Here is a 24,608-nt window from a genome sequence, read left to right on the forward strand (position 1 = left end):
TAGATTGCCTGATGGTTCGATTATTTATGGCCCACCCAAACCTAGCTCCCCAAATTTATCCATGGCACTTCAAAATCCAAATATGCGAAATGCAAGCTATAGATTGCCTGATGGATCAATTATTTATGGACCATCAAAACCTAGCTCCCCTAATTTAGCAGCTGCACTTAAGAATCCAACAATGCGAAATGCAAATTATAGACTACCTGATGGATCTGTTATAACACAAGTCCTTAATGAACCTGTCCCCCCTAATTTGGCAAATGCGCTTCAGAATCCATCCATTCGCAAGGCTACCTACAGACTACCTGATGGCTCAATAATAAGTGCTGATCCAGTACGCCCACCAAATTTGGCCAATGCACTCCGAAATGCAGATGTCAGAAAAGCTTCCTATAGGCTTCCTGATGGATCCATCATTTCACCATATCATCCAGCCAGTCCAAACATTGCAGAGGCTCTGCAGAATGAAAGCCTTCGAAATGTCACATACCAACTACCGGATGGTTCAATTCTATCACCAGATCCTAGGAGGCATAGAACCAATCCAGATCTTTCAGAAGCCCTTTTAAACCAAAATCTTCGCAGAGCAACTTATCGTTTGCCAGATGGATCCATTCTCACGCAAGGTTTTGCAGTTCCAACTTCACCTCAGCTGTTTGATGCTCTGAGGAATGCTGAGCTGAAAAATGCCTCTTACCAGTTACCATTAGGATTGTCCACTGTCACAGCTTCTGGGCTAATTATTGGACCAGATGGAAGATATGCAATGGTGACCCCCCAGAGGAAAGGCCCAGAGGATCATTGGGCCCAGAATGCCAGGGAGGGGCAAACCGCAGAAGATATGTGGGCTTCAGAGAGGGTCCTGCCTCATGATACAGTACAGAATCTAATCAAATGGTCGATGTATCGTGATGAGAAAATGATGGACCACCTCACTACCCCACCCATTGGTCTTCAGTCCAGGGAAGCAGATGTGCACTGGGTACCAGATCGAGAAGGGGAGCCTACAGGAAATTGGTATGACAAGGTAACTCAGCCTAAGTACTCTTCAATTTTTAAGTTGTTTTGAGTTCAAATCAAATCAATATACTGGGCGGCACGGTGGCACAGCAGGTAGTGTCGCAGTCACACAGCTCCAGGGACCTGAAGGTTGTGGGTTCGATTCCCACTCCGGGTGACTGTCTGTGAAGAGTTGGTGTGTTCTCCCTGTGTCGCGTGGGTTTCTTCCGGGTGCTCCGGTTTCCTCCCACAGTCCAAAAACACACGTTGCAGGTGGATTGGCGACTCAAAAGTGTCCGTAGGTGTGAGTGAATGTCTGTGTTGCCCTGTGAAGGACTGGCGCCACCTCCAGGGTGTATTCCTGCCTTGCGACCAATGATTCCAGGTAGGCTCACCCACCGTGACCCTGAATTGGATAAGTGGTTACAGATAATAAATGAATGAATGAAATCAATATACTTAATGAGTTTATAAAGTTTATTTGCTCACTTGCCATATATTAATTTGCAAAATTGGTTGAATTTACCTATGCCTAAACCTACTTACTAGAATTTTGGCAGTAATGCCACAGCTGAAAATCATGTGTGTTAGTTAGAGATAGAACAATAGGCTTGACCAAGCTTAACTATCTCCATCAAGGTTTAGCTGCAGATCCTGTGGCTACATCAGATGTCAGATGAGATTTACAAGACAGATTATGACCATGCTCAGATTACCCAGCCTACACTGGCAGCATCTCATTGTGGCTATGGCCAGTGAGGTCACTTACTGACCTAATTCACTTGTGAGCACATTAAAATTAAAGAATACTGGATTGGGTCAGTCAAGTTGCTTCTAAGATCACATTTTGAAACAAATTTTGTTATTCCTTACCACTGTGAAGCATCAGGATTGCCACAATTAACCATACATTTGCAATCATTTGTCCAATTATCTAATTCCCCTTCTGTAAACAGATGTACTCTATAAGAAGTCTGCCCACTATGAGATACAGAGAGAAAAGAGAAGGGGATGGAATTGAGGACATGACACAGTTGGAGTAAGTCCACACACATAAACACACACAAAAATAAAGGCACACACTCCTCCTCAGAGCTGAGGACAAAATGATGTGTAAAATAAATCTCATTATAAATGGGTGTCTCTTCTTCCTTTTTCCAGGGAACTGACAGAAGCAGCTGTTCTAATAAACCTGAAGACTCGCTTTGACCAAGAGCTCATCTATGTGAGCAGGATATCATTATATATGATTACTTAGCAAACTTATACAGTGTTCATGTTACCATTAAGCTAATATCACTGTAGTTGCTGTAAATGAATACCGTCTGAACACCACAGTTTTAACCTGTACAAAGCATGCTTAATAAGTAAAACTGTACTTTTTGAGCTATTTTTTTTCTTTTTCCTTTTCTGATTAGACATATATTGGCAGCATTCTGGTATCAGTGAATCCATACAAGTTGTTTAACATCTATGGCACCGATGTGGTCCTCCAGTATGAGGGCCATGGTTTAGGGGAGAATCCACCGTAAGTTTTCAATGTGCTGTTTAATCAAGTTCTGCATGTAAGGGGCTAGATCGAAGTGCAACACAAAACATGTAGATTTAGAAATGGCTAGATAGCTGGAGTTTCTGAAATCACACAGCTTCACCTGCCAAAATAAAAAAAAAATCCACAAACACTGTCCATCAACTGTGCAAGTGCTGTTTTCCATGCAAATATTTGCAGAACATCCCCAAGGCAAGAGCAATTATTAATTGGATCAGGTCAAGTGTTCATCTGAGAAAAAGAGAGACAGTGACAGGTTCAAATTTCTCACATTGCTGTCTGGACACATGCTTACCAGGAGGACACATCCTGTGTGTTACATCATGTAATATGAGAATGAGGCATGGATTGCGTATGTCTTTTGGCCCAGGATAGAGTGACCTCATGAAATGCTTAGAAACAATACGTTATGTACTTTTTCTTAATTACATATGTTTGCTCCAGCTACTTATTTTACTTATTTAAAAAAGTAGGTTTAATATGCAGAATTTTGTGGCATAGCGCTTACCTTTTTAAATTTTGTTTTGAATTTCTAATACTGAAAAACAGCTTCATGTTGCTGTGTTTGAATCGCCCTGCACCAGATAAAAACAGAAAATGTGAAAATACATCTTTGCGACATAGACTTTTTCTGAATGTTGACTTCAGTGTGTGTGTGTGTTTCTTTTAAAGTCATCTTTTTGCTATTGCAAACATGGCCTACTCAACAATGATGGACATCAGAAGGAACCAGTGCATTATTGTCAGGTTAGATGAATATGTGTGTTTATATGTGTACATTCATTGTTGTTGTATGTGGATTGTATGTTGTAAAACTCTAAGAATTGTTCTTATGTTCATATATCAGTGGTGAAAGTGGGTCCGGTAAAACAGAGGCTACCAAACTGGTCCTGAGATACCTCACTGCCATTCATCACAAGAGAAATATCACCCAACAGGTCACTTGAAAATATTTTCACTGCATCATCACGTTAAGATTTTTCTGAGGATAATAAAGAAGTTGGAAAACTAAAAAAAGAAAGAAAGAAATGTAGTGATACTAACATTTAGGTATTCAGATTCTGCTGAATTCAGTTGGAGTACATTTTCTGATGTAGCAAAGCCTTTCCAGAAACAGCAGAGACAGTTACATGGAACAAACTACTTATACATACCCTTCATTTCAGAGGAAATGCTAGATGACCAGCTGCCCACATCCTTTTGGCCAGAGTGTGTAGATCATGCAAGGCTTGAATATCATCACTGTCTAAAAATAAAACATGTATCTCCAGAAAAGTAACTTCATAAAAGGAAAAAACCTTCTTAACTTTCAAAGGAAGTCAATGTAAAAAAGATTTTATTCCAAGTAATTTTGGAGCATTTCCATTGGTCCATTTATTATGAATAGTAGAGGTAGAGGTGCTGTTTTCAAATGATGTAGTAAGCTAAAAATTCTAATGATTATAACCTCAACAGAACTAAACTGGTTTATAAAGACAGGTGTTATTGCAGTGTGCTCTTATTTCTTTACATTTGACTCACACTAGCATTTTCTTTTCATCCATTATGCATACACAGATTGAGGTAAGACATGATTTAATATTCCATATTGTGTGTGTTTGTTTGTGTGCATATGCTTGCATGTGGTACAGAGAACTCATTTACTAATAAGTACTAATCGGTATGTCCTATCCTTCCAGATCCTGGAAGCAACTCCTCTGCTGGAATCCTTTGGGAATGCCAAAACAGTGCGGAATGACAACTCCAGTCGCTTTGGGAAGTTTGTGGAGATTTTTATGGAGGAGTAAGTGTTTTCTCTTGTTAAACTCACAACTGACTCCTAGGAATATGAAACCAATCAATTCAACTTAGTGTTAAAGAGATTATACAAGATTGTAAACTACTTTATTTAAGAGAATATTTTAGGTACATAGTATTAAAAAATAATTTGTAATCAGAATCAGAATCAGAAATACTTTATTGATCCCAGGGGGAAATTGCAATTATTACAGTAGCAGCCAGTTGTAAAAGAATAAACACTCTAATAAAAATTTAACACAAAAGGAATTTTTACAATATGTACACATCTATAATAATAAATACGGATATACTGTATACAGCAGTATGAGTATTGCACATTTGAGTTGTTACACTCATAATTAAAAAATTTTTTCTATTGTTATTACTGTACATGTGAAAGGTGTCGTGCTTTAAGTGTGGAGTTATAAAGTCTGGTAGCCACTGGTAGGAATGACCTCCTGTGGCGCTCTGTAGTGCATTTTGTCTGAATGAGTCTTTCACTGAACGTGCTCCTGTGTCTCATTACCATGTGATAAAGAGGGTGGGAGCCATTATCCATGATAGCCTGCAGTTTAGACAGCACCCTCCTCTCAGACACTGCCGTCAGCGAGTCCAGCTCTACACCCACAACCTCACTGGCTCTACGGATCAATTTATTAAGTCTGTTGGCATCTGCCACCCTCAACCCGCTGCCCCAACATGCAACAGCATATAGGATGGCACTGGCCACAACTGACTCATAAAAAATCCTCAGCATAGTTCTGCAGATGTTGAAGGACCTCAGACGCCTCAGAAAATAGAGACGACTTTGGCCCTTCTTGTAAAGGGCGTCAGTGTTCTTAGCCCAGTCCAGTTTATTGTCAATGTGTACGCCCAGATATTTATAGTCCTCCACAATGTCCACATTGACCCCCCTGATGGACACAGGGGTCACCGGCGTTTTGTCCCTCCTCAGGTCCACCACCAGCTCCTTTGTCTTTGTCACGTTGAGCTGCAGATGGTTCAGCTCACACCACGCAACAAAGTCGTACTTTGATACTATTAATTTGGGGATATGGAGCCTACCAGCCTACACATTGTGAATCAAGACATCCCTGCCCTTTTTCTGTGGGATGTGCAAGTCAGAAATCATAGGATAAAACAAGCCATTTTGATTTTGCTCCACTTCTGCAGAAATTATTACTGCCCCCTCATCTAATTATCTTCACAGACATTTTATTAAGAATCCAGGGAACTATAACTGTCACATTTCAAAAAAGGGTAGAATATATCCGCTTTCAAGCGATGGTTAAGCCAAGAGGGAAATTTAAACAAGTTCCTCAGAAGCATCACACTCATTTTTAAGCTATAACTGTATGGTAAAACTAGTTCTAAAGCCTGAATTTTAGCTGCATATTTGACCATATTTATTGAAAACAGGCCATAGCACAGTGGACACAGATTTTGTGTGTATCTGCGTAGAAAAGCACTACCAATAAATTGTGGGTCTGGAGCTTGAACTTAAGGTCTCCATTTCAAATGCTAAACGTGAGTAAGAGGGGTATAAAGCGCTTTAGCATTATTTTCTGGAGTGACAGACATCAGTACATCTGGGGCTGATTTTAGGTTTATGTGACTAAATGCTTGTAAAATCCTCACAGAAATGTTCCAACATCTAGTGTAAAGCCTTCTCAGAACATCTGACAACATATTGCTGCAACAGGGCAGAAACTCCCCATTAATATGCTTCACATAATTAAATATTTGACAAACATTTGGCCATTTAATGTATAGTGTTGTCCAAAATATAAACTGGACTGAGATTTCCTGTATGGTATGTTTTTATAGGTTTGTTGATGAAGTACAGTTGATGTCAGGTTTAAGTGGTGTATATTTGGTTGTTAGTTAAACTTACATCATCAGGTTATTTTCTCATCACTAAAAGGTGTCACATAGAAACTGGATCAGCAACTGTAGAAGTTGCTTGCTGGAACAAACTTGCTCACAGACTGTAAAGCTGACTGTTAGTGATGGAGGTGATAGAGCTGAAGGGGGGAACTGGATCTGTGCCTTTCCTCTTGACCCAGTGTGAAAGTAGAGCAGGGAGGTCAGCTAAGAGTTACAGACACAGAGGCTGTGCATATGTGTGTGACTGGTCTCTAACATGTTACTGAACACTGTGTTGTTGTTTTTGTTGTTGCTGTGCTACAGGGGAGTGATAAGCGGTGCCATAACCTCGCAGTATCTACTGGAGAAGTCCAGGATAGTTTTTCAGGTGTGGGCTGCTAACTATTACTCTATTTTAACCCTATGGCCTGTGATGTACTAACAGATAACCATTAGACCAATGGTTGGCAGCTAGAGTTCTGGAGATGTACAATTCAGTTCAGACCAAAAGGGCAGGTTTTACTTATGTTTTGCACCATTTATGATTTACTAAATAGGTCCAGTGGCCCTTTACCAACCATATCAAGATCAAATGACACAAAATATTGGAGGTCATGGTAATGGACCTTCTTCCATTGACAAAGGGTGACAGAAAATCAATTCATTCACCCTACTCCTGGGTCCAAAAACTTTTGGGGGTCTAATTCACCAGCTCAGTAAGAATGCTAGATGTCTATTAGACAGAAAAGAGTGGAGCTACACAGAGCTGAATATCTAGCTAGCTCAGTTAGCCTGCCTGGTACAGCTAGTTTCCTGCTTTGGGCGAGAGTGTCAAGTGGAGCTGCACAAAGCTGACTAACTAGCTAGCTCAGTAAGCCAGCTTTGTAAAACTCTACTCCCAATTTTGGCAAAAGTGTATAGTAGAGCTGCACCAAGCTGGATAACCTGTACTCCTGATTCGGGCAAGAGTATATATTAGAGCTGTGCAGAGCTGGTTAGCTAGCTCAGTTAGCCCAATTTGTCTAGAATATAAAAGTTGAGCACACAGAACTGGATAACAGGCAAGCCGAACACTTCTCCAGGATTAAGCTTGTGACCACTGTTTCAGAAAGTAGACAAAAACCTATAGTACATTTCTTGTGAATTCAGACAGAAGTAAAATTGTGTCCAGAGTAGAGACTGCATGTGTATGTGCGTTGACAGGCCAAAAATGAAAGGAACTACCACATCTTTTATGAGATGTTGGCTGGACTCCCCATTCACCAAAGACGAGTCTTCTATCTGCAGGAAGCTGAAACCTATTACTATCTGAACCAAGTAAGCTACAAACATGCATCCATTTATTTTCTGCTGCGTACTGTATACAAATGTGGAAGGAAATGCTTTTTGTCGACATTGCATTGACTTTTTTTTGACATTCATTTAGCTGAGATTTACATTTACCTCATACATTTACATGAGTGTCCATAACCTAACACTAACCTTAACCATACAACATGGTTTCACCTAAAAAAAGTAATGATTTACTTTCTGGAGATCTGCTAAGTAAATTATTTGAGCGTCTGAGGAAATATATACAGGTCCTTTCAGAATGAAGCATAATTCACTTTATTTACAGCAGAGAGAAACAATTGATTCAATGGATCCACACTGGTTAAGCTACGGCATTCCCCCTTCTCTAAATGATCATCTCCAATATTTCAGGGCGGTAACTGTCAGATCGAGGGGAAAGAAGATGGGGAGGATTTCAGGCGGTTGCAGAGTGCCATGGAGATTCTCAGCTTCAGCCCTGAGGACCAGAGCAGTGTGTTCAGAGTGCTGTCCTCAATACTGCACCTGGGCAATGTCTTCTTCCATAGACTGGAGGTAATTTACAAACATACACAAAATAAAATAAAAACATTTGATGTGAAGGAAATATCTTAACCTTTAATGTAATTTTATGCAAACTATTGGATGAGCTTTAGGAATATTGCTATTGACAAATTCCACATATAATTATAAATGATAAAATGCACCCATTGACAAAAGATGCAGTGCAACTCTGCAAGGAGTTATCTCATTTAATTATATCAATGGTTACCTGTGTGGTCTGATTAGGCACTGTGTTTTCCCACAGAAGTGTGTTAAATTGCTTGGGAAAGGGTTACGGTTAAGGATGATCGTTTCAACAAATAGCCCACCATTTGCTGTATCTTTAGTGACAAATCCAGGTTCTGTTTGGGATCCAGCAATGATCAGGTTTGAGAATGGTGAGCCTTCAATTGTGAATTTGCTGTGGAATGGCACACTGCCCCAGCTGCTGATATGATGATCTGAGGAGCCATTGCATACGAAAGTCAGTCACCCCTAGTGACATTAACAGCTCAGCGATAATTGCAGGACATCCTGTAGCCACATGTTTTGCCTCAAGTGGCAGGTCATCCAACTGGCCTTTTCAGCAGGATAATGCTCTCCCACACACAACAGGAGTTTCCAGTAATGGCGCTGCCAGATTTGAACAATTCCTTGGCCTGCCCGTCACCAAATTTATAGGACCAGCTGGGACAGCAGCTTCTGCCACCTACCAGTGTTCAGGATCTACAAGCCCAGTAGCTGCATCTGTGGGCAAACGTGTTGCAGGATGCCGTATGGAACCTGTACACCTCCATGTCTAACTGCATCAAACCAAAATCATAACTGTGTCAACAGCAGGGTACTAGACTCTCTTTCAATTGTAGAGTTATCCCCAATTAAATTATCCTTTCATTCTAATATTGTAATCACTTATATGTGTCATCATTACATTCACACAAGGAAAGAGTTATTAGATTACCACAAATTGTTTGTTGCATCTTTTTGTTTTTGCCAATGGGTGTATGATAAAATTCAGCAAAAATGGAGATGCAAGGTTTGGTTCTGACAATAAAGTATTCTCTCTCTCTCTCTCTCTCTCTCTCTCTCTCTCTCTCTCTCTCTCTCTCTCTCTCTCTCTCTCTCTCTCTCTCTCTCAGACAGAGGTGCAGGAGACTGCGGGGGTCGTAAGTGCTCAGGAGATCCGTGTTGTGGCCGAACTGCTTCAAATTTCTCCAGAGGGACTTCAGAAAGCCATCACCTACAAAGTCACGGTATGTTATACATCCTAGGGCTAGGACTATGGCCCTTTGATTACATGTGTACGTGTGTAGCCACCGGACCCTTGTTGTGGGAGTCAAGAACTAAGGTGTTTTTGTCATTCCTCTGGTGCACATGCACTTGCCCATTTGTAAAGTCTGTGGTGAAGTATGACACCTTTGACAGTACTTTGTGTTTGTGTGGTTTTTACATCGCTCTGTACATGTCCCTCATGTCACTTCTGTATGTGTTGTCACTTTCTTCTTAGAGCCTGTGGCAAAGTTAGTCCAGTACACTGGAAAAGCATTTGTACACTGCCCTCGCTCTGTAAAAAAGAGTGTCTCTCCCTCTGTTGCCAACTGAGAAACCACATTTAGAGACGTTTGAGAACAGAGCATGTCTATCATGGACCTTGAGCTATTATGTTATGTCTATGTTTTTTATTTTGTGCATGCTTCCAATGTTAAACACACGCATGGCGTTAACAACAGCAAAATACATTTCTGGGGTTAACTCAGTTACAGATGTAGGTCAATTCCCTTTTTCAGAGCTGATTCTCATTTTTGTGGAACATTTCAGCTTGACAACATCTGGATGGAAACATGGGTGCTATCTGTCAGCTCATCACACTCTTCATAACACACACACTCATACACACACACACTCAGATGCACATTAACGGTAACTTCATAACCACTGATGAGAGAAGAGATCAGATGCCCCAACTTACTCTGGAAAACCAAACAAAGAAAAAGAATAAGAGCTTTAAATGACACTGAAGCTTTCATCTAAATGGACTCCAGTAACTAAGCCTAATTACTCAGGCCTGTGATACAGAGTCCTCTGTAACTCAATCAGGGGTTGCTCAAAGACTTGAGTAATGCTGGCTTCAGGAACTTATCATTTTATCACACAGAGACATCAGTGGACCAAGAATATTAAACTTCTTTAAAATCGTATTACGCATTTGAGAAGGTCAGTTGGTATATTATTATCTATTTGAAAGGATCCCTTCATTAGGTTCTCTAAAGAACAATTAGCTAATGAAGTACAGTGTGTTCGTCTACTCAAGACTGTTTACAATGTTTGTAGTAATTGTGTATGTGGCTTTCATATAAGGTTATTAGAAAAGCTTGCCAAAACAATCTGGAGCAGCAGCATATTAACATCAGCAAAGGTTAGATAGGTATACACCCCTCCCAGCAGTGGGTCAGTGGAATATATATATATATATATATATATATATAATAAAAAAATAATAATTAACTATTAAAGTCCAAGTCAATGATTCTGGGGAACTACGGTTCTCTCTGGTTTGTATACAATTAGAAGCTGCACATGGAGTTTTATGGTAGAGTTGTAAGTTATTCACTGGAATTACCACAGAAACTCATTTGTAACTCGAGTTGCTCGATCTTAAGTAAAATAAAACAACACTGCCCACCCATGGAGCAGGAATAGAGCAATATTGTCATTTTGGTTCCTGATTGTCAACGTTTGGAGGTCTCTTTGCTGCTTGTCTGCCGTGAGCACACAGAGAGAACGCATTTGGAACGAGACCCATTGTTTTTTACTCGTTTAGTGACTTTAGGGTTTCATAAACAATTCAGTTTGTTTCCAGTGTGCAAACAGACTGAGCTAGAACTAGAGCAATGTGAGGAAACACCTTCTGAATTTCATAAAAAGGGTTTTTTTGACTAATATTTGTGCACTTCACCTTTAAAGACTTTATTTTATAAAATATTTGAAAATAAGAAAAGTCACAGGTGTATTATTTCTTAGTTTAAGTTGAAAGTACAGTATTTAGTGTGTGTGTGTGCGTGTGTCTGTGTGTGTCAGTGTGTGTCAGTGTGTCATGCTGAGTGTCCCGTTCATTTAATAAATAAGGCTCGGCCGAGGCCACGGGTTTTGGGTTTACACCTCTATCAGTCTGAATCAACTATCACCTAAACCTGTATCAGTTCCACAGGCTGTGTGTGTGTGTGTGTGTGTGTGTGTGTGTGTGTGTGTGTGTGTGTGCATGGCTGATTTGTAATCTAGGCTAAACTTCCACATGTGGGTCAGGGTTGCCTACTAAACTGTAAATGAAAAATGCTGTGCCCACTCTTTTTATTGTTCTGTTTTTATTTGTACTTCTAAGAACTTAATACCACTGTATATTTACTATTCACTGACATGCTTTATTTACAGGATGCAATGAAAGAGAAGATCTACACTCCTCTGACTGTGGAGAGTGCTGTTGATGCCAGGTAAGCCCACCTATCTTCATTATTCACATGTGCAAATATCCACTGGTATTTATGTCATCCTTTCAATCTGAGACTATAAATAAGAGCATGCGACTGATGTTCTCACTGCTCCAAATGACCCCCTACTCTATTCCCTACATTCCTCACTATGTGGTGCACAATATAGTCAAACAGTCACACCCCAGTAGGAATATATGGAACAGCTAGCAATCTGGTCAAGGTAGCTACTTGCAAGACCTAAAACCAAATGTTATCTGAAGACGGAATCAAAATATTGTTGAGAGAAAATGTATTGAATTTTATATGATTAATGATAAAGCTGGTCTTCAAAATATTTTTGAGGGAGTGTAAATGACAGTGTATTTTTTTATGACCACAGTTGATTTTTCAATTACTGTAGAGGCAAAGTAACTTTATAAAAGAATACCTCTGTAATGAACACTTATATATAGCTATCCACAAATACAGTACAGCATGTGGATAAAAAAGCACTTTATTTTCTAGTGGTTACTGGTGGTACTGCAACATGAAGTGACCAAAGAAATAAAACTCTTCAATGTTAGATGACAGTGCCAAGTTAGAGTCCTGATGAATTTGTACGTGTCATCATGCCAATTGTCTAGATGGCTATAGCTCTTAATTTACCCACTGAACAAGCCATCATTGAAACCATTGTCATCACCCCCATAGATTTGGCAGGAGCCCTTACTGGACTCTAATGTGGGCCAAAGGTCCCCCCCAATATGGGATTACTTAAATCATGAGAAGTAGAAAATTAAACCAACTTCTGTGATTGCACTTGACTGAAGGATCACTGATGTTCAGATATTGAGTTGTGGATCGATCTCAATACACTTGGTGGTGTAAATATATCATGTACAACTGTGTTGAGAGTTGTCCACCTGTCAACAATATTCAAACAAACGAGGTTCTGTGGCAGAACTTGACTAAGACAATAGACTGAATAATACAAACTGTGAATGAGCTGCACAATTGAGTGGGAACATGCAAATGGACAGAGATTTACAGTGCACCAGCCCCCTAATGATTCCGTATAATGCATTAATAATGACTCATCTTATTAGATAATGGCTTTTTTATTGACCTTTTATATAGAGATGCTGTTGCCAAGATCCTTTATTCCCTGCTCTTTTGTTGGCTAACGGAGCGGATCAATGGTCGTGTTTACCCCAGGAACGAGGCACTATCCATATCCATACTGGATATATATGGGTTTGAGGTACACGAACAAGCACATGAACACATTATATTAATACAAGCAGCTTCACAAGAAAAATATAAAAATATAATTTTAATATATGTTTTTTGTATTCGTTAAGGAGTTAGCAGTCAACAGCTTTGAGCAGCTCTGCATCAACTACGCCAATGAGACCCTCCAGTACTTCTTCACCAAAATCATACTAAAGCAAGAACAGGTGGGTGTGCACATACTTTGGAAACATAAGAAGATACTATACAGGGGGTCCTCAACTTACGACATTGTTCTGTTCCTACGTCGTGTTGTAAACCGATTTTCGGTGTAAGTCAAAACATACGTACATACTGTATGTATGTATGTTTCAACATTACGGTACGTAAATACTGATTGGTTGAGAACCGTTTTAAAGCGTGCTTTATTTCGGGATAACAGCACAGGTTATCCACAACCACTGTATCAGTCCGCTGAACACCATTGGTAAGAACTTTCTACGCTACAGCTGAGCTGTCGTTATCACATTTTTCAACACTACAGTGCCTTGCCAAAGTATTCAGCCCCCTTGAACTTTTCAAACTTTTGCCACATTTCAGGCTTCAAACATAAATATAACATAAAATTTAAATTTTTTGTGAAGAATCAACAACAAGTGGGACACAATCGTGAAGTCGAATGAAATTTATTGGATGAGTAGTACACTGCACAAATCTGGCCTTTATGGAAGAGTGGCAAGAAGAAAGCCATTTCTCAAAGCTATCCATAAAAAGTCTTGTTTAAAGTTTGCCACAAGCCACTGGGAGACCCACCAAACATGTGGAAGAAGATACTCTTCTTTTGGCCACATTGCAAAACGATACGTTTGGCGTAAAAGCAACACAGCTCATCACCCTGAACACACCATCCCCACTGTCAAACATGGTGGTGGCAGCATCATGGTTTGGGCCTGCTTTTCGTCAAGGACAGGGAAGATGGTCAAAATTGATGGGAAGTTGGATAGGGCCAAATACAGGACCATTCTGGAAGAAAACCTGTTGGAGTCTTGCAAGAGACCTGAGACTGGGACGGAGATTTATCTTCCAACAAGACAATAATCCAAAACAAAGCCAAAACTACAATGGGATGGTTCACAAATAAACGTATCCAGGTGCTGGAATGGCCAAGTCAAAGTCCAGACCTGAATCCAGTCGAGAATCTGTGGAAAGAGCTGAAGACTGCTGTTCACAAACGCTCTCCATCCAACCTCACTGAGCTCGAGCTGTTCTGCAAGGAAGAATGGGTAAGAATTTCAGTCTCTCGATGTGCAAAACTGATAGAGACATACCCCAAGCGACTTGCAGCTATAATTGCAGCAAAAGGTGGCGCTACAAAGTGTTAACGCAAGGTGGCTGAATAATACTGCACGCCCAACTTTTCAGTTTTTTATTTGTTAAAAAAGTTTGACACATCCAATAAATTTCATTCCACTTCACGACTGTGTCCCACTTGTTTTTGATTCTTTACAAAAAATTACAATTTTATATCTTTATGTTTGAAGCCTGAAATATGGCAAAAGGTTGAAAAGTTCAAGGGGGCCGAATACTTTCGCAAGGCACTGTAAATTAGCTTCAGTTCATGTTCAGTTCAGTGACTGCAGTGCAGTAGAGTTCGTTACTGTGACGTAGAAACAAGCTACTTGTTGAGGAACTATAATTTGGTGGAAGGATTTTCTCATTTCATAAACATTTTTGACACCACTTTCACAGCTACTTTTATATATTTCACGATTTATTACCTGAACTGTTGTATAAAAGCTATTGAACACTTTTAGTCATGTGTTATCATGAAATAAAAGCACGGCTGGGATAGACTACGGGACGCGCCGCATCACAGCTGTGCTGCTATTTCATGATAACACACTCCCTCTCGTGTTCTATTAATTAAATACACCAAATGGCTTACTAACATAGGCCATAAATCTAATGTGAATTAAAGTATATTTCCAAAGAATTTCCAGTTTATGGGCGCTGTTGGAAGACAAAAAGTCTTGTTTTTTAGTTACTTTTGTATCTCCCTCTCTCTTTTCGTCACCGAAAAACGTACAGACAGCTTTAGAGTTGTTCTCATGGAAACAACAACTGCCCATTGGCATCTATATAAAATTAGAAGTGTTACATAAGTTTTCAAGTATTCTTTTTGTGTGTGTGTAATAAATACTGTATATTATGTGTCATGGTGGCTGTTGTGTAGTATTTAAAGTGACATTTGTCATTTTATTTAATTGTTTTTGAACGCTACAAATGAAGTATTAGTTCACTATGGTCATTATCGTAAACATTAAAATAGCAGTTTTTAAACAGTGTAAACCAAAACCTACACATATTTTTGGAACAGAACAAACCAATGCACATGTTTTGCAGCGCTTTTTTACCTGATGGAACTCATAACAAATGCAGTGACCAATATATCATTTTGCCAAAAAAATTACATTTTTAAGTTATTTTTAGTTGAATAATATGACAATTTCATTTTTAATGCTATGCAGCAGTTACCATAAATTGTCAATAGAGTTGAAGAATGTTTGAATTTCGAATTTGAATTCTATGTTACACAAAAAATGCTTTAAAATCTCTGTTAAAATGTTTTTAAATGTATACATTTAATAAGTGTGTTTTGAATCGAGACGTTCTAGGAATCATTTCAAACTACCTGTCTATAGTAAATCAACTGTAACAGATAAGGTTGGGTTTAAAATTAGATTTAAAATATTAAACCTTGAACATTTGACCCGGATGTGTTAAAGAAATGACACAGCTGCAAATGAATGTGTATTTTACTTCTGCACACCGAACACACCCTGCGACTCTGCAGGAGGAGTACATACGAGAACAGATCGGATGGAGAGAATTCACCTTCACAGACAACCAGACTTGTATAGACCTCATCGCTGCAAAGCCTCATGGGATATTCCGCATCCTTGATGACCAGAGCTGCTTTCCTCAGGTGATCCCTTTATCTAAAGTCTCTGTTCGTCTTCACACACACAGGAACAGTCAGCTTTAGACTTCAGTGCACATTAAAGTACATTTGTCATATTAACAAAAATGTTGGGTCCCTGTTGAAAGAACAATCATTGTAGATTTGCTGAGTGAAAAGTTAACACATTGTTTACAACTGTATATTAAATACACAACAACATTTTCATTTTTATTTTCATTTAAAGATTCTGGATCCTGTCTAACATCTTAAATTTTGGGACAACTAATATTCATTTGTAAATAAATAAGCATATATTTAATATATTAATTGTTAATTTTATATATTCATTATTAAAAATGTATGGAGCAAACCAGCTATGGTTATTATTTAATATATGCCTTTTAGTAGTTATATATACGGCCAGCACAGTGGTGCAGCAGGTAGTGTCGCAGTCACACAGCTCCAGGGGCCTGGAGGTTGTGGGTTTGAGTCCTGCTCCGGGTGACTGTCTGTGAGGAGTGTGGTGTGTTCTCTCTGTGTCTGCATGGGTTTCCTCCGGGTGACTGTCTGTGAGGAGTGTGGTGTGTTCTCTCTGTGTCTGTGTGGGTTTCCTCCCATGCTCCAAAAACACACATTGGTAGATGGATTGGCGACTCCAAAGTGTCTGTGTGTGTGTTGCCCTGTGAAGGACTGGCACCTCCTATATATAGCTATATATTTTTATTTTTATTTTTTTTCTCATGATTATTTTTTCTTCAATATGAAATAATTACTTTTCTATACCATTTGTGTTTCTGTACTTTTGTGAAAAGCTGAGGTGTCACCACGCATTGTGCAGGCAAAGCCTTTAGTTACCATTCATCTCTCTTTCTTGTGGTAGGCCACTGACCACACCTTCCTTCAGAAGTGCCACTATCACCATGGCAACAATCCCCTATACTCCAGGCCAAAAATGCCACTGCCAGAGTTCACGGTGAAGCACTACGCCGGAAGAGTGACTTATCAGGTACAAATAATACAATTAGAGTGGCAGATTATTAACAGCAATGGTCTGTATTCTCTACAATACATTATCTTACACTGTCTGTATAGTACAATTTTATAAACATACACAGTGAGCACTGTTCAAGCCTTTCCAATTTATTCCAGTTGTCAGCATGGCTATGGGTGTCTAAACTCCATTGGCCATATACTGCACATATAAGTCGTCTGCACTCAGAAATGTAAAAGGATCATTCAGAAGCTCAATAAGCAGAGAATTATCTGAGTAAAAAAAGCCAGAATATGCACAAGAAAAAGTGTGTTAATTATAAAGTACATCTTTGAGTGCTTCTGACACTTTGGGGTTTTCTAGTTATCACCCCTTTTATCCAGATATCACCCCAGAGTACAGTCATAATTACAGCTGTTATACGGTGTAAGCTCTGTTACTCAGCTCTTCTGCATTATATCTGGTTTTGTAGGTCCATAAGTTTTTGGATAAGAATTATGATCAGGTTCGACAGGAGGTCTTGGATCTGTTCATTCAGAGCCACAACAGGGTGAGTGTGTGTAATGTTTGCAGCAGATCTGATGTATGTGTGTGTAGATGTGTAGTAGTTCTGTCTCTACATTGCTCTCAGGCTCTTTGACACTGAGATTTATCAGTTAGGTCACATGTCATGGCAAAACGACAACTAACACTGAAGAGAAACTGGGGTAACATCAACATAGGACAGTTGTATGATTAATTAAAGCAACACTAGGTAGTATTTTATCTTAAAATTACACATTCAAACACTTGGGATGCTCCAGTGCCCTGTAATAGGGAGAATAGAGCATCTGTTATTGCTACTCCTTGCTCAGCACTGTAGGAACAGCACTATGTAACTTTTGAATGATGGTAGGATTTTGTGTTGTAAACGTGAATTGCACTCTGCAACTGTAGGGGGAGCCCAGGAGCAAAAATACCAAATCATACCTAGTGCTGCTTTAAGAAAAGTTACTTTGAGCATTTGCATTCTTTATGTCTTTATGTTTTTAATGTGTGTGTGTGTGTGTGTGTGTGTGTGTGTGTGTGTATGCAGATGGTTTCCAATCTCTTCATAAAGCACTCTGAGTCACTGAATCAGCAGAAAGGGGGAATGAGGAGAGACAGCACAGTGACCCGGCGATATCAGCCCTCCACCGTTGCTGCTAAGTTCCAGCAGTCTCTACAGGAGCTCCTGGACAAGATGGAGAGGTCAGACTCACACACAAACACACCACTAATGTGTACTATGGCGGCATGTTGGAGCAGCAGGTGGTGTTGCAGTCACACAGCTCCAGGGACCTGGAGGCTGTGGGTTCGACTCCCGCTCTGGGTGACTGTCTGTGAGGAGGTGTGTTGTCCATGTGGGTTTCCTCCCACGCTCCAAAACACACGTTGATAGGTGGATTGGCGACTCAGAATTGTCCGTAGGTGTCAGTGTGTGTTGCCCTGTGAAGGACTGGCGCCCCCTCCAGTGTGTGTTCATGCCTTGCGCCCAATGATTCCGGGTAGGCTCCGGACCCACCGCGACCCTGAACTATAATATAAATACAATAATGCACTGTAGTCATTGAAACCTAAAGCCAGGACAGATCCTACAGCACAAACGGATTAAGAAATCTACCCTTTTCCCTCAAATGTAGTCAATCACTAAACACAGGTTTGTGGGCTGAAGGTTGCTTCATGAGTTTTGGACAAAATTTGAGATACAAAAATGACTGCTACTGATGTTGTAGCTATTAACGATAAGCAATTACCTTGCAGCTCCACTACAGAACTCAAGGAGCAAACATCAGACACCAGTGAATGTTTTGGCTGATCAACACCTATTTTAGTTAAAAAGAAAACTACAGTACATAGATTTGATGCTTTTGTAGCACTATACCCTTAACTTACATGTCATGGTCAATTGTTGTGTCTTATCTTGCGTCCCCTAGGTGTAACCCGTTTTTTGTGCGATGCATAAAGCCAAATAATAATAAGGTAAGTGCCGTTTACTTCGTTATTTTCTACATTGTTTTTCTATGTCTTTGTATGTCTTGTGTTCAGAAAAAAGATCATGCAAAAAAATAGTCATAATCCACCAGCTAACAGATGTTTAATACTTAAAAATGGGAAAGGAGTAGCTCTACTGACATCGGAGAACTCTGAAAAAGAGTCTCCCAGTCATTTTTCAGCCATCGAACATATATTTATAATCGGAAATGTATTTGGTCAAAGCCTGGAGAATCAGAGAACAATAGATACATGTGTAAATTATTAGCATTGTTAACAACTTCAATCATAGACAATCATAGTTTACATCTGGTTTACATCTGTAACTGTTAAAGAACTCATTAGGATTTTGTCTCAATGGTATAACTAGTTGTTCAAATGGCTTTGAGTTTACAACGATGTGTGATCTCTCATAGACACCTGCTGTACTTTAGGCAGGTTACCCCTCAGGCATTTGAACACCAAGCAAAAGTAAATCAAATTACAAAGAAAACAGAACAAGATCTGAGCATGATTTGCATTTGCATAGTTGTTAAACTCATTGAACAAAATAATTCCACACAATCTTCCTAGAATTTTAGCCAAAATTTCAGGCTAACATCACAGAAATCCTGTTTAAGGAATGATGCTGCTGGACCATGTTAGAGGGGATAGCTTTATGATTTTACTTTTTTTTTCCCCATGTCTTATACTGCCTGTAAGTCTTAGAATATGCTACAACACTCCTTGTAAATTCAGTATAAGTGGGCGGAGCTAAAACTTAACAGATTATAATTAATAATGATAATAATAATAGTAATAATGGGCGGCACGGTGGCGCAGCAGGTAGTGTTGCAGTCACACAGCTCCAGGGACCTTTAGGTTGTGGGTTCGATTCCCACTCCGGGTGACTGTCTGTGAGGAGTGTGGTGTGTTCTCCCTGTGTCTGCGTGGGTTTCCTCTGGGTGACTGTCTGTGAGGAGTGTGGTGTGTTCTCTCTGTGTCTGCGTGGGTTTCCTCCGGGTGACTGTCTGTGAGGAGTGTGGTGTGTTCTCCCTGTGTCTGCGTGGGTTTCCTCTGGGTGCTCCGGTTACCTCCCACAGTCCAAAAACACACGTTGGTAGGTTGATTGGCAACTCAAAAGTGACCGTAGGTGTGAGTGAATGTGTGTGTGTCTGTGTTGCCCTGTGAAGGACTGGCGCCCCCTCCAGGGTGTATTCCCACCTGAATTGGATAAGCGCTTACAGATAATGGATCTGTGGAGCAGTGACTTAAAAGAAGGTAAAGTTGTGAAGAGTAGGAGGAAGAGAATTCCAAAGTTTAAGGGCAGCAGCACTGAAAGATCTGCCATCCAGGATAGAAAGTTCTGTTGAGGGGACAGTAAAGGGACCAGAGTTGGAGGAGTAGAGAATGCAGGAAGGACAATACAAAGAAATTATATCAGACAGATATGAAGGAGACAGACCATGTAGAGCCTTGAAGTTGAGAAGAAGGATATCACATTGAATCCTAAGCTCAGCAGTAAGCCAATGCAGCTGCTGGAGAACAGGTGTAATATGTGCTGTACGCTTGGTGTAAGGAAGAACCCCAGCTGTGGAATTCTGGATATATTGAAGATGATTTAACGGGTTGAGGCAGTTATGCGTTTGTTTATTTGTATTCACACATTACTTGCATTTTAGGAACCAGGTTTATTTGAACTCGACTTGGTGGCACACCAGCTCAGATATTCAGGGATCATGGATGCCATCCAAATACGGAAAGAAGGGTACCCGGTCCGAGTGCCTTTCCATAAATTCTTAGACAGGTAAAAGCACAGCCAAGCGATTTCAGCCACACTACTTTCACATATTTAGTTTTGTACTAACTATGAACTAACTCATAGGTATAAAGCTCTGCTAGGACTGAAGAAACCCCCGCCTCCAGATGGAGATAACTGTGCTCTTATGTTAACCAAGCTCTGTCCAATTAAAAAAGGAGATTATCAAGTGGGTGTGTCCAAGGTGAGTGCTATATTACTATAAAACTTATTATTCATTGTTTTATAGCATCATAATTCATCACATTTTATTAATAATTTGTGGTTTTGTGAAGTAAATTAAAGAACCCTGTTATTTATTTGTATTATTTCCAAATTAAATCAAGTTTAAAATGGCATGATGTTAATGGGATACATTTGAAGTTCTCTGAGGATGTAGTGGACCTCTTATTTGGGAAGATTATGTTGTCGTTATGATTTAAAAAGGACAAACACAATTGTTTAAAATAAATAAATGTCTCTACCCACCCACTAACCCTGAATAAATGAAAACTTGTATTGTAATTCATATTCTCTGACCATCAAAGCGTGTAAAAGAAGGACCTGTTAACCCCACTGTGTTTGGATGTTGTGCTCTCAGCTCTTTTTAAAGGAGGATGTGTATCAGCTGTTGGAGAGTAAGAGGGATCGTGTGAGGCATTTGGCCGCGCTGACGTTACAGCGATACGTTCGTATGTTCTTCGTCCGTAAACAGTTCATAAAGTTCCGGCTGGATATGACTAAGCTTCAGGCCCACTGCCGAGGCTTCCTCGCCAGGTACAGTACAGCTCCCAGCAGAGCCTCAATGTTCACGGTGATTAATCCAGTTAAGCTGAATTTTAAATGACATTTTTAACGGCACACTCCCTACATAAGTGCCATGTAAATGTGTGTTGTTATGGTATCAGGCAGGGGACATGAATAGGCGGGTAACTGATAATCTATTAATAAGTGCTTTTTAAGCTTGAACACGGTGTTTTAAAATGTATAAAAGCTCATTTGGGACACTTTCGGGACGACAGTGTTGTGTGAGGTAAAAACCAGAAACTACCGTTACCGTTTGAAATATTTTCATGAAGCTGAACACGAAGTCCCGCCCTTCAGCGATAAGAGCCAATCAGATTGCTGTTAACGGATAAAGCCCTGTCCTTCAACATAAATAGCCAATCAGACAGCTATTACCGCGTAAAGTCTCGCCCTCCAGCGATTAAAGTCAGATTGCTGGTTATGAACAAACAGTAAAGTTATTAGAGATTTTATTTAAAATTTGCATTTTTTTCAAAATCATTGTTTTATTTGTAAATTTTACTTGAAATGAAATAACAAAAATATTTGTTATTTATAATTATTTATAAATCATTTGGAAATATGCTGAAATGTAATTGAAAGTGTAATTTGATTAAACATTGAGTTGTTAACTACATGAAATGTTGCTATATCTACAAGACTACTACAGATATGCAGGATATGGCACTGATCATAATGCAAGTTATACATTATGTTCCGGACTTTGGCTTGTTCCGGACCTATGCCACTCATTGGCCGCTCTAAGACACACCTACCTCAATGGTCCATTTTGTAGATGTAAAGTCAGAGACAGTATCTGTTTGTGTTTCATCAGTGGACACAAGATGCTGTCAGTAGGATATTTATGATTGTTGGACTATTCTCAATCCAGCAGTGACACATTAAAAACTCCAGCAGCACTGCTGTGTCTGATCCTCTTGTAACAGCGCAGTATACGATAATCCACCACCAACAAATCATACCTGCTCTGTGGGGGTCCTTTGAAGGTCCTGACCATTGAGGAAAAAGATTGAGAGGGCTAACAAAGTATGCAGAGCAATAGATGGACAAAGCGCACCTGTGTTGTCAGTAGAGCAGAGAAAAAGGCCAAACATGGAGGTCATTTTAATGGCCTCTCTTCATCATCCATGATTACGCAGGACGGTGTTGGCTAATGTGAGGACTTCTCTTTAGGATTATCAAATAAAGGGAGATCTAGCTAGTGGGCCATATTGGCAAGAACTAAATTAATAAGATATGGATTTAAAAAAATGTACATATGCTAAATGTTCATGAATCCTTTTTTTATATTTTTGTAACCTTCAAAATCTCTCTCCACTGATGTTTAGGCGACAGTTTCTTCGGATGCGTGTGAACTTGATCAGGTTACGCTCCATGATTCAGCTCACTGTCAACCGCCAGCGCTATGTCAGGGTACGTTGTCTGTCATCAGTGTAAGCTTGTTTGAGATGTGTTACCTCACTCATACTGGTACATCACAATAATTAAGAATCAACAATGAATGAAAACAATACAGAAATGAACTGTTTTAAAACATGGTTAACCTCTTCGTAAGGTTCATGTAGAACCTTTCCTTTGATTCTTCAGAGCTCCATACCTTCTGTAGTTGGGAAGCAGTTAAGACAGAATTAATACAGAATACGAGAACAGTGGATAGAGTTAAAACAGCAATAGCACTATGTACGAAGTCACTCTTGCAATAACTTACTGACAGTTTAACTGAAACAAAATGTACTTTTTCCTAATTAAGTGTATATAATATATTTATTTTTTCCACTCTGGAAGTTGAAAGAGATTTGCTCCTTTTGAATACAATCTTTTGTTTTTTTTCTCTTCCCTGTTAAAAGTTTCTAATCTCTGAAGACGATATGATTGAAAATGTTCCAAATGTCGCTAATGAGTCATGGATCTAATTCCACTGACTGCCTCATTAGACTGATGAGTCCTGATTGTTTGTATTTACACTCATTTCCACTAAAAATAAAAAAAGGAGTTGTTGGAATCAAATAAAACTTTACATGTGTAATATAAAGGTAATGATGATGTATGTTGGTGTAAAGGGATATTTATTTGGTTGTGCAGTGGAAAAGAGGGTCTAGTCCCCTGTTGAGCCCTTTATACATGATGAGATAGTGTTGGGCGTGGAGGTATAAATGTTCTTTATGGCATCCTGTGGTACAGTTGCCCACAGATGTTGCAGCTGGGCCTGTAGATCCTGCACAGTTCTAGGTTGCAGAAGCTGGAAACCCTGCCAGTCCCATAAATGCCCTATTGGCGAGACATCTGCTGACCAGGCAGGCCTAAGTAACATTGCAATACGGCAGAAACATGTGTGCGAGTGGGCAAAATGTTTTTGAGTGCAGTGTCTAGCAGTCAACAAGATCTCACGAAGAAGTAGCCTCTAAGAGCCATTTATAGGGAAGAGTTGGAAGCAGTTTTACACTCCTGTGTCTAATTAGACCACACATGTAATCATTAACATCTGCCTGAGACAGTACTGCAGCAGTTTGGGAGCATTACATTTATAGTCAATTTTTCTTTGTGTTTGTCTCAGGATAATCTTCTCTTGGTCAGGAGGGCAGAGGAGGAGAGGAGAAGACTGGAAGCAGTAAAAAAAATAATACCCCTCATACACACATGTAGTTGATTCTTTAGTTTTTCATCAGCGCTACTGAGCTATTGTAGTAATGTAACTGTAATAATCTGCAATAAAACTGTAATAATCACAAACATGTCTCAGCAACATAATCATAAATAGATTTACTATCATGCCATATCACCCTGTATAATTTACCATCATGTATTAGCTACGATAGTCTTATCATTTCAAAACGACTACAGATTTTCTTGCTTGACACTGTACACACTTCTATAACTATATATAGATATAGTACCATACTTTGCTTTAGGGTTCTTGGGGAATATATAATCGCTTTAATCTGTGCTCTTTTTCTCCTCAACACAGGAGCGAGCCAGTCGAGAGGTGGTTAATGTGTCCCAGTTAGTGATCCCTGCTGAGTTGGGAGGACTACTGCAGGCCACTGCAGGTCATTCCCTCATTTCTGTGCTCCTCCCCTTGTGAAAAACAGTATATTTACATTGTGTTGATGTACTACATTTGTGTTGTTTTGGAATCTTTAATTTGGATTAAATCACTAGTAATAGGTCATTTAAAATATATACTTTCCACTTATAATACACTGAGTATATTATTCAAATGTTAATTTTGACCCTCTTCTAATACAATTTAAATATATTTGCATGAAAAGTGTAGCACTTTTTTGTGTTAATGCTTCATTTTATTAGTGACT

At 39.5% G+C, this 24,608-nt stretch overlaps 1 protein-coding gene across 1 annotated transcript in view; it reads left to right on the forward strand.

Annotated features, from left to right (window-relative positions):
- Nucleotides 1–914: 914 nt before the first annotated feature.
- myo15ab (myosin XVAb) overlaps nt 915–24,608 on the forward strand; it is a 62,546-nt gene continuing 38,852 nt past the window's right edge. The window contains exons 1-25 of the mRNA XM_066655866.1: nt 915–1,030; nt 1,959–2,041; nt 2,164–2,227; nt 2,421–2,530; nt 3,224–3,298; nt 3,399–3,489; nt 4,109–4,114; nt 4,231–4,334; nt 6,521–6,584; nt 7,400–7,513; nt 7,901–8,062; nt 9,190–9,303; nt 11,480–11,538; nt 12,655–12,778; nt 12,879–12,974; nt 15,602–15,733; nt 16,590–16,715; nt 17,173–17,250; nt 17,776–17,930; nt 18,656–18,701; nt 20,375–20,499; nt 20,578–20,695; nt 21,092–21,267; nt 22,626–22,710; nt 24,263–24,344. Of these exons, the coding sequence (XP_066511963.1) occupies nt 923–1,030; nt 1,959–2,041; nt 2,164–2,227; nt 2,421–2,530; nt 3,224–3,298; nt 3,399–3,489; nt 4,109–4,114; nt 4,231–4,334; nt 6,521–6,584; nt 7,400–7,513; nt 7,901–8,062; nt 9,190–9,303; nt 11,480–11,538; nt 12,655–12,778; nt 12,879–12,974; nt 15,602–15,733; nt 16,590–16,715; nt 17,173–17,250; nt 17,776–17,930; nt 18,656–18,701; nt 20,375–20,499; nt 20,578–20,695; nt 21,092–21,267; nt 22,626–22,710; nt 24,263–24,344 (2,497 nt within the window). The 5' untranslated portion in view covers nt 915–922. The remainder of the gene's footprint in view (nt 1,031–1,958; nt 2,042–2,163; nt 2,228–2,420; nt 2,531–3,223; nt 3,299–3,398; nt 3,490–4,108; nt 4,115–4,230; nt 4,335–6,520; nt 6,585–7,399; nt 7,514–7,900; nt 8,063–9,189; nt 9,304–11,479; nt 11,539–12,654; nt 12,779–12,878; nt 12,975–15,601; nt 15,734–16,589; nt 16,716–17,172; nt 17,251–17,775; nt 17,931–18,655; nt 18,702–20,374; nt 20,500–20,577; nt 20,696–21,091; nt 21,268–22,625; nt 22,711–24,262; nt 24,345–24,608) is intronic.

The sequence above is a fragment of the Hoplias malabaricus genome, chromosome 2 (assembly GCF_029633855.1).
Source record: "Hoplias malabaricus isolate fHopMal1 chromosome 2, fHopMal1.hap1, whole genome shotgun sequence".
Lineage (NCBI taxonomy): Eukaryota > Metazoa > Chordata > Actinopteri > Characiformes > Erythrinidae > Hoplias > Hoplias malabaricus.